We start from the raw sequence: 17727 nt of genomic DNA on the forward strand, positions 1-17727 counted from the left end.
GGGAAAGAGAACACAGGACCTCTCCATACTATCTTTTGCAACTACCCATGAATTTATAATTATTTTGAAAGTTTTAAAAATGAATGTTAGTAAATCCTGAACCATTACTTCTCAGAATTACAATTCCTATTGTAACATAACAGATTTACTCTTTCCATTAAAAAAAATTTTGTATTTTGAATTCAACAATTTTGTAATTGTTATGCATTTAAAACACTGTCTTTTAGAGAGCCAGGAATCCTGTAGGCGGGCGTGTGTGTGCACACGTGCACACACACACAGACAACCATAAAATTATAAGTAGCAAAATGATAAAGCTGTTCAATGAATCGCCCAATGCATAACTTTGCTTACTAAAAGCCACACTGTTTTCAAGACATTTCAGCATGAAACACTCCCACAGGGACACTAAATCCCTCAAGAGACAACTATTGATAGCAAGCTGCTAGAAAGGTCAGCATCAGAAGTACACAAGGATCACAAACAAATGTAGTGGGACTTTAGTTCTGAAAGCTTTAAACCTACAAAGCAGAAAACGAGGGGAGGCAAAAAGGAGACAAAGTCAGAGCAAAATCACTTCTCCAGCATACTTTGTGGCATAATTAAATCTCAAGAAGTCCTTCCCAATCCGGGTTCCTTACTGTTAGTCAGTTACCAATTTGGCATAAAGATCTAAGCAAACAGGTTTTCTCCAAGGGCACACATATAGTTCATGGTGCCAATTCCACTATAACTGCCCAATTTCACTACAATCCCAAGGCGGCTTTATTAAAAGAGAAAAGAGAGAGAGAGAGAGAGAAGGACAGAGCAAGCCCCCTCTAAAATCAAATCATAAAGCAGCAGGACATTCCACTTAACAGAAGGACTTTTTCCCCGGTTTCAAAAATAAAAACACCACAAGAAACAAATGAAAATGCTATGTATCTTTATTACTTTGTGGTTGTATTTTAATGCTTGAAAAATCAAAGCCAATTCTAAATATTACTGGCCATCCATTGTCATCTTCATGCAAAGGCACTATTAAAAAAAAAAAAAAATCCTGGCTTCATAGACCAGAGCCACCTTAGGGGTTCTGTTTAAGAATATTTTCTATGCTTATATGTGTGCTCTAAAAATTAGGTTGAAATGAAAAACAAAAAACAAATCCAACTGGCCAAAGAGGGAAGAATTCTGGTGGACAATTGGACCACTGTGTTGCAAATTAAACCGTTCACACCTGCAGAATAATCTCACCAGCATAACCAATCTATCCTGAAATGCAGCCCCCTTGTACCAAAAGGGGGATCTCTTCTTCCACTAGATCCTATCTTTCACTGATAAACTCTTTGGATGAGAAAACCAGCAGCAGATGTGAAAGCCACATGGCCCTCTACAAAGCAGGAGAGCAAAAAGCAGCGTTAAAAGAAAGGATTCCTTAAACAGCAGCTCCCTATCAAGAATGAAGATGTTATCATCTAATGCTGACTTTGTGGAAAGCAGCTAGCTGTTAGACCCTGTTCCAAGACTTCGGCTAACAGCATCAGGCTGATATCCAGGAGTTGGACTCATTTAGCTACACCCTTGTTTTCGACTCTTGGGAACAGAGCCAAAGTGTAAAGTTAGAATAGAACAAATCCAATTTCCAAGGGAAAGAAGAAGACAATATAGGTACTCTTGCTTAATGTAACTGATAGGCTCTGAGCACGGTTTACATTTCAGTACATTTTTATTTAGTCAATTTTAGCCTTGGAATAATTTTTTTCCATCATTTCCTGAAGATTTCAGACTCTGCATCAAAAAATATTTGCCAACACCCCCCCACTTAATATTGTGGCAATTGAGAACACTGAAAACCTTTTCAAATTCATATCTAGGTAGAAATTTTTGATTAAGCAAACTGCTTCATATAGTGTAAAACCAGACACTTTCTAAATTGTCCTGTATTTCATGTGACTTCATTGAACTGCCAGAGGTAGCAAGCTCTATAATCTAAATTTGGCTACAGTTTGCACCTCTCAAACTGCCTTAATGTTTTTAACTTCACATTTTTAAAATTTTTTTCAATTTTCTTCTAAAAATTTTTTAAATTTTAAATTTTTTAAAATTTTTTATTTATTTTTTTTGAGTAATTTCTACACCCAACCCAGGACTCCAACTTGCAACCCCAAGATCAAGAGTTGCATGCTCCTCTGACTGAGCCAGCCAGGCATCCCTGGAATTTTAGTATGCAGCTCTGGTACCACCCCATTTTATCAGTCCCTTTCTAAGGGTGTAGCCACATGTGTAAAATGCAGTCTAGAAACCAGGGACAGGAAATGGCAGCCACTAGACATATTGAGTCTTTGGGAGTTATAGACAATGAATACTCTAGTGTCTTCTGGGGAATATAGTTGTGCATGAAAGCCAAATAGTCAGTAATCATACACTCAACTTACGAGAAATTATACACTTCACCCATTACACTCTTCACCAAAAAGAAGTGAACAAGAAATCTAATTTAATGGCATAAACCCTTGCCTCTCAAAGTGTGGTCAAAGCCACACGCGTAGGACCTGGTTAGAAATGCAGAACATCAGGCCCTACCCCAGACCTCCTAAGTCTGAATTTGCATTTTCTCAAGATCTCCTGTGATTCATGCACACAGTCAAGTGTGGCCTGGACGATACGGGCCACCATGTTGCCCCATGGGCATATGCCCCAGAACAAGCAGGAGATGGGGGACACAGATCTGCAATTCTCTCAGGGGGTGTCTGTTCTCACGTGGCTGGCACCGCAGAGTGGAATTCTAGTGTTTAAAGGCTCATTTGGATGATACGCCTAGCACATGACTTCACTGTTTTGTCCCCAGGCTAACCCTCAGCTCCCCACCTAACAACTGGCTTGATTGAACCAAGGCCTGGCATCTTTGCATTAATGGTGAGGACGTTAACAGCTATGGCTAGCTCTATAAAGGCCGAGCAGAGTTGTCAGTCACAGGTCGACCATAACTCAGACTGCAGGGAGAACAGAGCTCTGGAACAGATGGCCGCAAAAAGATAAACACCAAGTGGTGATGTGGAACCCAATCCTTCCAGCTCAAGGTTGCTTTCCAAGGAAAGTTGCTATACACTTCATTAATTCTTTAAACTCTGCAATTCTGGTAAGTAAATCTCTGTTACCCAAGAGCTGCCTATCCTTGCGTTATAAGCCGAAGGAAATATTGAACGTTTAATAATCGCTTACCTGTGCGCACCTTCCTAGTTCTTTCCTGTCCAGATACTGAAATATATTGATTGCCAGTTCATAAGGCAGTTGGATATCAAAGAAGGGCACATCATCCATTTCATTCTGAGAAAGAGAAAAGGGAAATAAGTTTACAACTTGGAAGTATGAAAATGCTCCTTTGAAAAACGGCAAGAGATATTCTTGGGTGCAAATGAGAGAGGTGCTGTTGTCCCAGGAGGAGCCAGCCGCACATTCTCACTACTCCACGGAGCAGTCACAGAACCTGAGCCACTCTGAATTCACACCGCCACAAGCCCACCCTCCTCACATTCACTCAGAAAATCCACAAGACTATTTCCCATAATGCTTCAAAAAGCAGCAAGGGTGCCTGCTCACAATCTGGGTATACCCCAGGAATCCGTGCAAAGGTTGTGGAAAGCCACTTGGCCTCTGAGGAAAGTTGAGTGGTGGGCAGCCGAGAAAGTGAGCCTTGAAATCAGAGGGGCCACCGGTCCCCTCAGGACAACTCCTCCTATAACCCGACTTGGGAGGGCAGTGAGCCCCCACAGCCAGAGAAATGCTGACCTAGGTCACTAAAGTGTTTTCACCAGGAAAAGAACAGGGCTATGAAGAGGAGCAAGAAGTAAACGCAATGCTGCTCTTGAATGAGGTGAGCACCACCTCCCCTTGGCCACTGGAGAAACACACGGTTTCCTAATGCACTCAGGGGCCTACACTGGTTAACCTGAGTGAGCTGGTGCAAACAAAGCAGTTCTTCTTCGGTGTCATTTATTAATGTGGAGAAATTAGAGCTCGCCTGCCTCTGGATAAGCAATTAGGGATGAGGTAACAGGCTTTATTTGAGAGATAAGGCTGTCATGACGATCCTGGTTGCACAAAGAAATAGAGTGTGAAGGAGAAAGAAAGCCAAGTGTGTATATGCCCCTCGGCCCGTTCCCAAATCCACCAGCTAACGCTCACTTTTGTATGGGTTTCTGCAAAGCTGGGGAAAGAGGGCTGTTTGTCTCAATGGAACTTAATAAAATTCATTTTTAATAAGCTTTGGCTGACATCAGTGACTTACAGGTTGCAAGCAAATTATTAATTCACCACTCAAATACAACAGTCCCATACTGCAAGGCTGCAGTCTGAAAACTGAAAATAGTCTCAGCATTTTTAAGGGAGCTGTGAGCACTGATTTAGCCTCTACCAAGATCCAGGGTAAAGATTTTTCTGGAACGATGTTTCCATTCATCTAGGAGTCTCAGAGCTAAAAGATAATGCAAGGCATAAGAAGGAAATGTATTCAACTTTGCAAAAATAGCGCAAGGCTAAGTATGAGAGCCAGAAAGATCTCTGGAGGGAAAAAGAGCAAGAGTTGACAGTTCTCTGTGGGCAAAGTACAGAATGTTAAATCGGCAGAGAAATGCTGGCCATACAGTAGGGGACAAAAAACAAAAAAATCTGCAAGTGTAATCAGAAGGCAAAGGGGTCCCTGCCCAAAAAAATAATGGAAAGTCTTAGTCTAATGTCAGGCTAGGTCCCCTTTTACAACTCATTGGCTTCACTCACGGAGGAAAAGAGGCAGCAGTTTCTCACTTGGTCCAGATAGAACCTGAGACTCCTTAACACAATCAGGGCAGGGGAGGGGGGTGTCACCCACCACCAGCTGAGGAAAGCCACACACAAAAGCAGACTATCGTTTGTGACCTTTCTCTTTGGATTATTTGACTATGATAAGGTGAAGAAGCCTACTTTACCGGCACGGTAGAGAAATAAGAATGTTCCATATCCTCATACAAGCAGAATGAGGGCAAAGAAAAGCCTGCACTAGTGCAAAGTGAACTCAGATCTAGCTTTTACACTGTTAGGGACACCAGGCTTTGCTTTCTTCAATCAGTCCCCACTTTAGGACTATCAACTAGTTTCTGGACTTGACACTACTATAACGAAGCAAGAGAAATCACCTTTATTTCTAGTTATTCTGGTGTAGAAAAGTCACATTTGTGGTGACAGAAGCCTTCCCTGTTTTACCCATTCGGATGGCTGATTCTCTATTCTCATCTTGGAACACAGTGCCTCTACCCCAGCAGAACCACAACCCTGCCACCATCGTCTTTGGTCCCAACCACCATAACCGGTGGGCTGGACGTTCAGAACAAAGATGCAAACTGATAATCCTGGTTCTGCCACCTGACTAGCCATGTGACCAGGCTAAATATGCGAGTCTCCGCTTCCTCATCTGTGAAAGAGAACGCATACCTACTCAAAGGGTAGTTGCAAGAATAAAATGAAATAATACATGGAAAGGGCATGGGGCAAGTACCAGGGCAAAGCACACAATAACTGATTGATTCTGCTATAGTCTTTCCCGGAGTGGCACGTCGGCTCCCTTTTTTTCCTCCCTCCAACAAATATTTGATTAGGTCCACTTTCCAGGTGACTCCTCTATCAGCTTGTTTACACGGTTCTGTCTCCCCTTGTCCTACCATAAGCAGCGGAGAGCTGGTGACGGCAGAGAGGGGATGGCACAGTAAATGCAGTTTCTCAGGAGTCTGAACAATGGGAGTGTCCTTACCATAGGTCTTTTTTGAAACAACTTTTCAAAGAGAATCATCAATTTTAAGAGGCTATACCACGGTGACTAAAGAAGGATTTGTTCTAGTGCACAGTGGAGAAAAAGGATGCAGCCACCAGGGGGCAAATGACCAGTCGGGGGGGGGGTTGTGGCCCCCATACCAACAAATGATCGCAAATGCCACGATCGTCTCATTGTTAATGTACCAGTTGTGAAGGATCCGGAGAATTTTTAAGTTCTGGGGGACAACAACTATTTCAAAGCATTGAATTATGTGAACACCAACATTACAAAGCCAAACTTTTACATCATTATGCCCTTAGAATTACTACATCTAAACTCCAAAATGATTGTTGATCCCTAACAAATCAAGTTCTAGACTCCTATAAATGACCTTCCCTGTTGCTACCACTGGTTGGGGAATGGCAGGGGGAAAAAAAGAAACCCATGTGTTAAAGGAAGGTCCACATCTTCGGACCTATGTAGACCTCCAAGGTCAGGAAACCAAAGGCTGAAATTTCATGCTGCACACATGGACTCTCTTCGGCAAGACCTGTGATCACTGGTTCTTACAGCAGATGCTGCAGTGGATCACTCCGATTCCCCCACTGGGTCCATGACACTCATTGCCCTGAATGCTCAGAATGCTGCCTGCTCTTGGCTCATTGGCACAGCTTGAGAGCTGAGCCCCTTCCTAGGCACTAGCCTTGGTCAAACAAGCTACCTCGTCCAAGGTTACATCCCCTATTGGAGGGCAGCCTGCACATCCAGTGGTCAGTCAATACCTACGTCCAAAGGCTTGCTCCCTTGCCTCATTTGGGACTTTTTGGGAAAGCCAACCTGCTAACCCACCTGCAGGCAAATCTCCATCCCAGAGTCTGTTTCACGAAAAATCCAACCTGATTTCTGAAGCAGTAGATGTGTTGAATATAGGACTGTCCTGCATCATGGTCCCAAAGGTTCTGATGCACAACTCTGGAGACAGGAGTCTAGCTAACCGACTTCCCTTTCCTCCACTCAAGGAGCGGGAATGACGTTAGAGTGACAGGATTAAATCAAGACACAGAACAAACTAGATTCAAAGTTAAATAAGCCATTCATAAGCTTCACTTTGTTTTTAGTAACAGATCACTTGACAAACACCTTATAAAAGATTTGAGAGTCAGGAGCATGTTTGACCCTGAAAATATAATTCTTGTGTAGGTACCCAGGTTTGACAAGGGTGTGGAGCCACATCCTGGACGGAGGTGCTAGCCCAATAACCACGCAAACGTGAAGAGCAGGGCTTGAGTACTCCCACTTGGCCCTTCCCGCAGCTCATAAAAAGAAGTAAACAATACCAGCTGCTGCAAGTGTGCAGAGAAGTACCTTATCATCTAAAGGCTGCTATCAGACTTCCATCTAGGCCATTCTGAAGCACAAAGCCATCTGAAAAGTTCTAGGCCACATGAACCAATTCTATATCTATGGATTAAAAAAAAACATGGAAACAGACAAGTGGACATTTCAGAAACAAAGATATTCCAAGAATGAAGGAAAGAAATTAAAGACACTGGAAATGTTAACATAGGGAAACCTGGTCACGCTATAAAAATATCAAAAGGACTACAATGTTTAGAGAGGATCACTTTCCATTAATTTTATGGCCCAAGCAATGTGAGACTGGCCAATAAGGCTACAGAAAACCAACACACTAAAGTATTAACATGGCTTCAAATGTGAGGGAAAACACCGTTTTGATAAAATACAACCTTGCCTTTAATTTTTCAGTGGCTCAAATATGGATTCTTTACCACTATGGTGACTCTTCTCCTGTATTATACAATGAGACCATCTATGGAGTTAAAAAATCCCCCAATTGGGGCGCCTGGGTGGCACAGCGGTTAAGCGTCTGCCTTCGGCTCAGGGCGTGATCCCGGCGTTATGGGATCGAGCCCCACATCAGGCTCTTCCGCTATGAGCCTGCTTCTTCCTCTCCCACTCCCCCTGCTTGTGTTCCCTCTCTCGCTGGCTGTCTCTATCTCTATCGAATAAATAAATATTAAAAAAAAATCCCCCAATTGCCTGTTACCCCAAATTTTCAGGGGTGAGGCTCAAGCATCTCTTCCTCAGGCACACTAGAAATGGAGAACCACAACCCTAAATCATAGGTGGATTAAAAAAAAAAAAAAGCAAAACATAAAAACAAAAAACACCACACAAACCCCACAAAGGGGTCATGTTACTTTGTTAATTCAAAGTCAGTGAATACTAGATTTTCCCAAAGTCTGCTGGACTTACTCCAAAAATGCTAAAAGAAATAGCAAATAGATCCATCCCCAGGGAGGCTGATTTGTACTCCTACGTGCTAATGTAAGACTAATTCTGTAAATGGATTGGTTTTGTGCCTTACTGTTAGAAATTTAATCTGTCTGCTCTTGTTTAGTAGAAGCAGGGATAATTACTAAGAGCCAAATCAGTGAAAAGTGAAGAAACGGCCTCAAGGTTTGTTCCCAATGTACATCTCCAGGACAAACAGAACATGAAAGCTCTCTCTAGGTGGGGTTTTAAGAAACCGAGAAAAGCACCTTGAACATACAATACACACGCAATAGTATTTCTGCTAAATCTGTGGCTGAAAGGAGACTGTTTTCTAAAGGAATTTATCTCAATTCTCTACATACTGCCAATGCGGGGTAAAGTAGACCCACACAATCTCAATCAGAAAAAATGAATTCCAGTTTCACCTGGGTGTTGAGAAAAGAAAAACTGGTTGATTGGGGGAGCAAAAAAAAAAAGTCTGAAACACTCAAGATAAATAGGCATTCATTCACAATCCCAAATTCGTCTCAAAATACGTATTTTTTAAAAAAATGACAGAAGAACCCCAAAATTAACAGTATAGCCTCTGAGCAATGGCATTACCAGATTTTTTTTCTTCTGAGTTCCTTAAGTATTTTTACCGTAAGTAGGGGATATTTTCACAGACACAGAAGAGCAAAACATTTTTGAAATAAGGTGTTTTATGTTCAAAATGCTGTCTGAAATCAGGGCCATTCCAGATGCCAGGGAGGAGAAGAGGTGCTGTTGGCAAATGTGTAAGAAATGAGGTCTATGCTGAAAGAGCTAAAATCTTTTCTAGAGACAAGTCATCATCGCATAAAACAGCATAAAGATGGGAGACTACAAAATGCAACACACACAGTCCCGTAAGGTATCCCAAAGTTCATTAGTAAGTTAGCTATTTAGAACTTGGAAATCATTTCTGCAGAGAAGCAATGCCGTGAAGAGTGAAGCTCCAAAACAGTCCACAAAAAGCCAAGTTATCTCTTCACATTTAATCTAATCTCTGTGCCTTGTGATGAAAAAAAAAAAAAAAAAGCAAAAACTATGTGGTAAGTTTCTGTAGACTGTGGAGCAGGGAGCCTGACTCAGGACTCAATCTCGGGACTCTGGGATCATGACCTGAGCAGAAGGCAGCTGCTTAACCGACTGAGCCACCCAGGCGCCCTCCAGTCTTTCTTTCTGTCTGTTTCCAACCAGGAGAAAGAGAGCATCTGTCCTCTGCAGCCGAAGTTATGAACTTAAATTCCCATCGGTCCAGAGTGGGTTATGTGTTCATCCTTGGGCTAATCACTGACTCAGGTTGGCCAGGCTTATATCCACTCCCACTCCTGATAAAGGGGGAGGTGTCAGTGGATGATACAACACTATACAGTCTAACCAGCACAGCGCCTTGCACACAGTGGATGCACAATAAATGTACACTTTTTTTTTTTTAAGTTTTATTTGTCAGAGCGAGAGAGAGAGCAAGCACAAGCATGGAGAGCGGGAGGTGGAAGCAGGCTTCCCACTGAGCAAGGAACCCGATGCAATACTCCATCCCAGGACCCTAGGATCATGACCTGAGCTGAAGGCAGACACTTAACCATCTGAGACACCCAGGTGTCCCTTTTTGCTTTTAAAAACAGGCTTTCCAATTTCAAGAACCATTCTCATTCACCACCTACTGGTGGGGTTGCACTGGGCACTTTGGCAAGGAATGGAGGCCAAAAACGCCCATCTAAAGGACTGGGAGTGAGTGCTGGGTGAAAGAAGTTGGTGTGAGGCAGAAGAGGCTGGCCCTCTGCCTTCAAAATCCCTTTTAGTTTAAACTGGGATCAGAGCTTAAGGACCCAGAAAAGAGGTAAGTCAGGTGAAGGGGGTGCTCCTGAGTCAGAAGCCTGGACCTGTGTGGGTATGGATTTATTTGTGAAAAGAGTGAACAGTTTCATGTCAAGGGTCCTAAACACTCCAAGCACATTCCTATCATCAGGATCACCTATAGAATTTGTAAAGCCCCATGTAAAACAAAACAGGGGGGGGGCTTGTTTAAAAAAGGATAAAGAATTTTAAGTCCCATGGGTCACACAGGCCCACAAGGCCAGCGGGCACTGGCCAGCACAGAACCGGCACATTTGCCGTTCTCTGACTAGATCCCCCTCCCCCAGATCTCTGCACGCTTGCCTCCTCATCTCTTTCCATGAAGCCCTTCTCGAACAGCACTATTTAAAATTATAGCCTCTCCCCCAACACATACACACTATCCCATCTATCTACTGTGTTTTCTCCAGACCATTACCTGAAAATGATTTGTCTACCTCTCTCCAGAATGTAAGTTCTGTAAGGGCACAGATCTTTTCTGTCTAGTTCACTGCTATAGCCTCAGAGCCTAGAACAGCACCTAGTACCAAGAAACCATTTAATCAATATTTGTGGAATGAATGAAGCCCAAGCTGCTTCAACCAGCAGAAGCTTCCAATGAAGAGATGGCGACCTAAGTTACAAGTTGTTCTGGTATACATAGAGAGCATTTCAAAATGTGCCTAAGTAGAGACCTGCTAATTCATAACAGGGAAAAAAAAAAAATGAATCACCCAGATAGTGAGAACTTTCCATGGAGGAAAAGGAAGAAGGAAGAGAACTCAGAGCTGGAGGGATTGGGGGTGGGGGGGTGTAGTTAACATAAGAGACAGATTTCAAGTTGAGCATTAAAGAGAAGGCAGAGGACAGCAAAGAGGAAGGGAAGTTGGGCCAGCTAAGCCAGTTCGTGAGTTCACATTTTACTGTTTGCTGTAGTTCATATTAGCAAGTTTCCTCACTCATCTCTAACTTAAAAACAGAAGTTACACCATCAGGGGCGCCTGGGTGGCACAACGGTTAAGCGTCTGCCTTCAGCTCAGGGCGTGATCCCGGTGTTATGGGATCGAGCCCCACGTCAGGCTCCTCCACTATGAGCCTGCTTCTTCCTCTCCCACTCCCCCTGCTTGTGTTCCCTCTCTCGCTGGCTGTCTCTATCTGTCAAATAAATAAATAAAATCTTAAAAAAAAAAAAAAAGAAAGAAGTTACACCATCAGATTGACCTTGTTGACAGCACAAATGTAGGTTCTGACAAATTAAATAATGACATAGTGGACAATGCATGTTAGTCAGCCCTAAGAAAACTTTATCAGGCCTGAAAACCCAAATCCTAACTGGAGGGAGGTTTGAATGTTCCCAGGGGTTCTAACAACCATGGAACCACTTTATAACACTGCTGTTGAGAGCAGTAATTCTGCCTATCTCAACCCCACAAACGTCAATAGGGCCCCTACTGCATGGAGTGCTATAGGTAAGGGAGCAAGACAGGAGACCCTGCCCTCCAGGGACTCCCCATCCCAGGAGTAGGGCAGCAAGGGGCTTATCAGTGATAAGTCTTAGCAAAGAGCAAGTGAGTGTAGTGAACTCTACACAATACTACAACAAGAAAAGGACCAGTTTTAATTTATTGGCTGCTTACTATACGCCAGGCTTTGTGCTAGGAACATTCCATGCTTTATTTCACGGTCTCTTCACAAGACAGGCATCAGCACCATCCTCATTTTTGGTAAGTAAGGCAGGATAAGTTACCTTGCCCAAGGTCAAACAGCTAGTTAAGCAGGGTCTCAATTTGAACTTGAGCCTGCCTAACTCCAGCGCCTAGACTCCTAACTCGGAGTTATTGTGCTTCCATTAATATCCTTTTAGTTAAAAGGAGGACTGTGGGCTTCCGAGGTCAGGGACTATGTCCATTCTGTTTACTACAGATTCCCCAGCACCCAGCTAATGAATAAATATGGTTGATTAGAAAACACATACATTCCATCGTTAGGGCTGCTTCAAACACCCACTGAAGGTGGACATCTGTTGTTCCTGTCGTTTCCTGCTCAACACCCGCTCCCTCTACTTTTATGGAAACCACCCACTCCTACTCTCAGTCACCTTGGTTTAATGAGACTGACACCTCCCCCTTTATCAGGAGTGGGAGTGGATATAAGCCTGGCCAACCTGAGTCAGTGATTAGCCCAAGGATGAACACATAACCCACTCTGGACCGATGGGAATTTAAGTTCATAACTTCGGCTGCAGAGGACAGATGTTCTCTTTCTCCTGGTTGGAAACAGACAGAAAGAAAGACTGGAGGGCGCCTGGGTGGCTCAGTCGGTTAAGCAGCTGCCTTCTGCTCAGGTCATGATCCCAGAGTCCCGAGATTGAGTCCTGAGTCAGGCTCCCTGCTCCACAGGGAGTCTGCTTCTCCCTCTGCTCCTCCCCCCACTCATTCTCAGATAAAAATCTAAAAAAAAAAAAAAAAAAAAAGACCAGAGTTGCTGGTAGCCATTTTATCCCAAAGAGGGGGGTCTACCTGTGAATAAAGACAGCAAAAGGAAAGCAGGATGAGAACACGGAGAGATTTCTAGTTGCAGGATTTAAGCACCCACACCTGGAATCTTCAGTAGATTCCAGTTTGGGCTTAAGCCAGTTTGAGTGGGGTGCTGGAGTCCTGATCCACCACCTAAATAAAAGGGGGACCTTGCAACTGGACAGTACACATACCAAGCAAAGAGAGCAGCACACTTGCCATGATGCTCAAGTGCCCCCCGCCCCACCTCGGAGAAGCGGCAGTTATAGAGAGAGGGAAATGTAAGAAGAAATGTGCCTACTGCCTCTGAACATCTGTCCGGGTCTGTAGAAATTCTTTCACAAGCTAAAACCATATACTAAAGGAGAGTGTAGGTGCCCCTGCTCACCACCTAAAACCCCACAGCTTCTCAGCACTACTCTTAAAGCTTCCCAAGAAGAAAACTTCAAAGTTTTCATCTCAGCTAGGCTTGTCCATCGAAGGTCTGGCCTGCACCCAGCTGGAGGACACCCCAACCCAGTGCTGTTCACCTAGGCCTCGAAAGGCAAATTAACGCCTGACGGCCAACTTACTAGCTGGATCTCACTGTAGGGGGGATACTGCAGGCTCGGAGGTGAAAGAGGCTGCAAACACAACACAACAAGACACACTGGCACAACAGAGCACACCAAGGGCTGGAGGGGAGGGGAATCACCCAAAAGAGAGGGAATGTTGGGAGGTGGGACCAGATTTGTATTTCTCCCTCATGTCAAGTAGATCAGCCTGTCGGAGTTTCTGTGAAGTCTCAGGTGGAACTCAATTTTCCTTCTCGGGAGTCAGCCATGGATCAAATAAGGATCCTTGGGAAAACAAACTCAAGATTACAAACTCATGACCCAAGGCAGACCTGGCCCACAGAAGATTTCGTTTAACCCCCAGTGTTAGTACTTAAAAACATTTTTTCTTGCATTAGTTAGCAACAATTAAAAATGGGAGGAATTAAGAGCACCTGGGTGGCTCAGCCAATAAAGCATCTGCCTTCGGCTCGGGTCATGATCCTGGGATCCAGCCCCGCATTGGGCTCCCTGCTTAGCAGGGAGCCTACTTCTCCCTCTCCTGCTCCCCCGGCTTGTATGCTTACTCTGTGTCAAATAAAATCTTTAAAAAAAAAAAAAAAAAAAAAGGGGGAGTTTGAGTGATAGATGGCATTAATGGCCGCTATTTTGTTCATTCCTCCCTATACCCAGGCAGTGGGTGAGTCCACCCTAACTCTAGGCTTGGCCATCTGGCTTGCTCTGGCAGATGTGGACAGTAACAAACACAACCTGGGCAGACTTTGAAAGCACTTGGGCATTAGAGCTTGCCCTCCCTGCCACTTTCGTAGCCCTGAGAAAGGCCCATCCAGAACTCACCTGTTGGATGATGAGACATGCAGCAAGCACACACACACCCCCAGAAACCAGCCAGCCCCCAGAAGCAGAGCTGCCTAGTTGACCTGCAGCAGCTAACCTCAGACATCTGAGTGAACCCACCCAGGCCCAGCCCAAACTACCACCCTGCAAAATGCTGAACTCAATAGTGGTGGGTTAATTTTGAGAGAGAGAGAGAGAGAGAGAGAGAGAGTGCAGGAACATGCACACGAGCCGAAGGAGGGCCAGAGGGAGAGGCAGACTCCCCGCTGAGCAGGGAACCCAACCCTGGGATCCTGACCTGAACCGAAGGCAGACACTTAACCGACTGAGCCACCCGGGCGCCCCTAAATGGTGTTTTAAGCCAAAGTCCTGGGTGATTTCTGTGTGGCAAAAACTGATGGAGTCCACATAAAAACAAACATTCCCAATTACAAAACAAAAACCTAAAGACTCTGCCACACTGCGACCACATTCCTATGAGGCAACAACCAGCGGACATGGGCAGTGGCTCCCCCTTTAGCCCACCTACCACGTGTGTCCTCCAATTTATCACCTTCTCATCTTGCCCATGCTGAAGTCGAGTTCAGTTGCCATAGGTCATCTCAGATGCTGTTATGTTCACGGCAAAGAAAAAAGTGAAATACTGTACTCTACATACTTGAGTTACTATCAGATAGGAAAGCCATTATAACCACCCTGGAAAATTGTTTGTTAGGATCTACGAAGGCTGAACACCTGCACACTTATGACCCAGCAATTGCACAGTTACCTCTATACCTAAGAAAAACGAGTCCACAGGTTCCAAAAGATGTGCAAAGCGCTCACAGCACTATGCCCAATAGTCCCAAAGCAGCTGTTAAACTAGTTATCAGGAATGTCCGAGGCGCCTGGGTGGCTCAGTCAGTTAAGCGTCTGCCTTCAGCTCAGGTCATGATCTCTGGGTCCTGGGATCAAGCCCCACATCGGGCTCCCTGCTCAGCGGGGAGTCTGCTTCTCCCCCATCTTCCCCCTCTCATGGTGTGCACGCTCTCAAATCTTTAAAAAAGTTTTTTTAAAAAAAGGAATGTCCATCAACAGAATAAAATGTGACATTCACAGAGATGAATCTCACACATGTCAGAACCCAGACACAAGCAAGTACATGCTGTATGATTCTACTTATAGTTCAAAAACAGACAAAATTAAAATAAGGTGTTAGAAGTCAGGTGAGAACACATGGGGGTTCTGACAAGCTGAGAATGCTGTTCTTAAATCTGGGTGCTATTTACATGGATGTGTACACTGGTGAAAACTCACCAACCTGGACATTTATGATTTTATACAGTTTGATTTAAAGAAACTTTTAAAAATAGAAAAATAAGACCAAGAGGGCAGGGTTTCAAAAAAACAAAAAAAAAGGTTAAGTATTTTTTAGGGATATCATGAAGGCAATTTCTACACTACCTGTCGTGTTTAATATTTAATGTGACAAAAAGTATAATAGCCATCATAGGGCACCCAGCTGGCTCAGTCAGTGGAGCATGTGACTCTTGATCTCAGGGTTGCGAGTTCAAGCCCCAAGTTGGGTGTAGAGAGTACTTAAAGAAATGATAAACATGAGTTAAAGCATTACAGATGTATGGCTGGAATCTGGAAAGACACTTAACACCTGATGAACTAGGAAGGAGGACAGAATGAGCCACTCTGAGCCTACCTCACTCATTTGCATGATCTGCCTGACCTCTGGGCTCTGGGGCTTACAACCACTGACATAGGAATCCAAGCCTTTTCTGTAAAAGTTACCATCATTTGTCACATCTAGGACAGTGGGTAGGTTGATTGCCTCTAAAAACAAAACAAAAAGTTAATTACTTTCTTAATGCTCATCTGTCAAATGGGGCGAATAGCAGCCACTGGAGAGGGTTGTTAATAGACCTGAAGATAATGTCTTGAAACCCTTAATGCAGTACCAAGGAGATTGAGAGTAATTTTATTTATAGCCGTGTTGACGATTGCATAATACTAAAAAAAATTTTTTTAAAGGCCCCAAAGGTTGGATACTGTTCATAGGATGCAGAGCCCAGTAGCACCTAACGTGGTAATGCTGCAGACAGGGGAGATCATGGGCACACATTCCAGAGCAGGCTTTTCCTAACTCTAACTCTGATGTGCCTCTTGGATCCTACAGTAGGCAGGCCTCTTCCATTTCTAGAAGACTTCATTTAGGGCTCCACCGTTTTTGGTTTCAATGTCAGCCCTCAGGAGTACTAGAACCAAAACGCCTTGAAGAGTCAAGACAGCAAGCCAAAGGAAGCTGTACAGCAGAGAACAAGGTCTCAAATTTGCTTGACTATCCCAACCACGACATGTCTAAGTGCTTCCTCAGGATATTAAGCAGATCTAGGGACACACCAGAACCCGTCTTTTAATAAGGCTTAAGGGGATTTTTACACCAAGTTTGCAAACTACCTGGTGAAATTTACAGTCCAACAGACCTGGATCCAAATTCAACCTGCAGAACTTACCAGCGAAGCATCCCTGGGGGCAGTTACAGAAAAACCTCTTTGAATATCCTCATTCATAAAAGGAGACCAACAATATGGACTTCCCAGGATTGTTGTGAAGCCTGAAGACACTGCCACACTTAGCAGGTTGGATTTTCTCTGTGAGGCTCCAAGTACGTCTTTGTCCTAACAATCCACTTTCCTGTTTCCCTCTACCACCGTGAGCCAGTCTTGCCTTAGCCTACTAATCTACTTCCATGGGAGTAACTTCTGCATAGATCTGGACCAGCCTGAGCTACTTATCCGGTGCTAAGCCACCTTCCCAAGGCCTTGAAAGATTTTTACATCCGCCAGACTTCCTCAGTGATGACCCACTTCTCACAGAAGCAGACATGATGCCAGCATGAATTTTCATACATATAAGAATTATTACATCAAAGGAGTTTATTATACACATGCACAGAAAGCAGTTCTAACCCTAGAAGTAGACCAGAAACTTGATGGAAACTTCTATAGCTATTAATGTTGTTTGAATAAAACTACATGTGAAATAAGCCATTATTTCTGGAAACTTGCTAATTACAGAATTACTCTCAACTGGGAAGCTGTAGAAGCCTTCTTTAAGCCTAATTTAAATCGAACCAGGAGCACGTGGGTGGCTCAGTCATTACAGCAGATGACCCTCTGACTTTTGACCTGGGCTCAGGTCATGGGATTTAGTCCAGCATGGGGCTCCATGCTCCGTGGCGCTGCGGGGGGGGGGGGGGGGGGGGGGGTCTGCTTGAGGATTCTTTCTCCCTCTGCCCCTCCCCACTCTCTAAACCATTAAAACCTGCTGTATTGCCCTACCCCTTAACCATGGATGTGTTTGAGATGATCCTGACTGTGCCAACTTTGTAAAAATTTTGGAGGGGGGGGGGTCCTCCAGATTCTCTGATAAGAACCTCCATGCTAATGATAGTGCCCAAAGGATTTTGCTTTCTCTGGTTTTTGAATACATGCAGTTGGAAAAGAAAAAACAAAAACAAAAAAAACCTGAGTAGTACAAACATTATACAGAATAAAGTTAAAATTGCTTCCTATCCCTGTCCTGAGAAGGCAGCCCTTGTTAGAAGAGTTCAAGAGCCAGATTTCTCAAACTGATACGGACATTTTGGGCTGGATAATTTTTTCTGGGTACTGTCCATGCACTGTAGGATGTTCAGGAGTATCCCGACTTCTGCCCACTAGACTCCAGTAGCAACTCCCCCAACCCAGTGGTGGCATCCTAAAAAGGTCTGCAGACACTGCCAAGATGCGGGAACAAAGTTACCCCAGGGTGGGAAGCACCCCTTCCAGAGACACTCTATGCCTGCAAAGACATATGGTGGCACACACTTTCCGATTCATGTCGGGGGGGGGGGGGGGGGGGGGGG

The 17727-nt window shown here is 44.2% G+C and overlaps 1 protein-coding gene across 1 annotated transcript in view; it reads right to left on the reverse strand.

Moving 5' to 3' along the window:
- Positions 1-17727, reverse strand: part of FBXW8 (F-box and WD repeat domain containing 8) — a 116376-nt gene that overhangs the window by 98251 nt on the left and 398 nt on the right. Inside the window, exon 2 of the mRNA XM_040619883.1 lies at positions 3202-3306. Within this exon, the coding sequence (XP_040475817.1) occupies positions 3202-3306 (105 nt within the window). The remainder of the gene's footprint in view (positions 1-3201; positions 3307-17727) is intronic.

Source organism: Ursus maritimus, unplaced genomic scaffold, assembly GCF_017311325.1.
Source record: "Ursus maritimus isolate PB19 unplaced genomic scaffold, ASM1731132v1 scaffold_33, whole genome shotgun sequence".
NCBI classification, from domain to species: domain Eukaryota; kingdom Metazoa; phylum Chordata; class Mammalia; order Carnivora; family Ursidae; genus Ursus; species Ursus maritimus.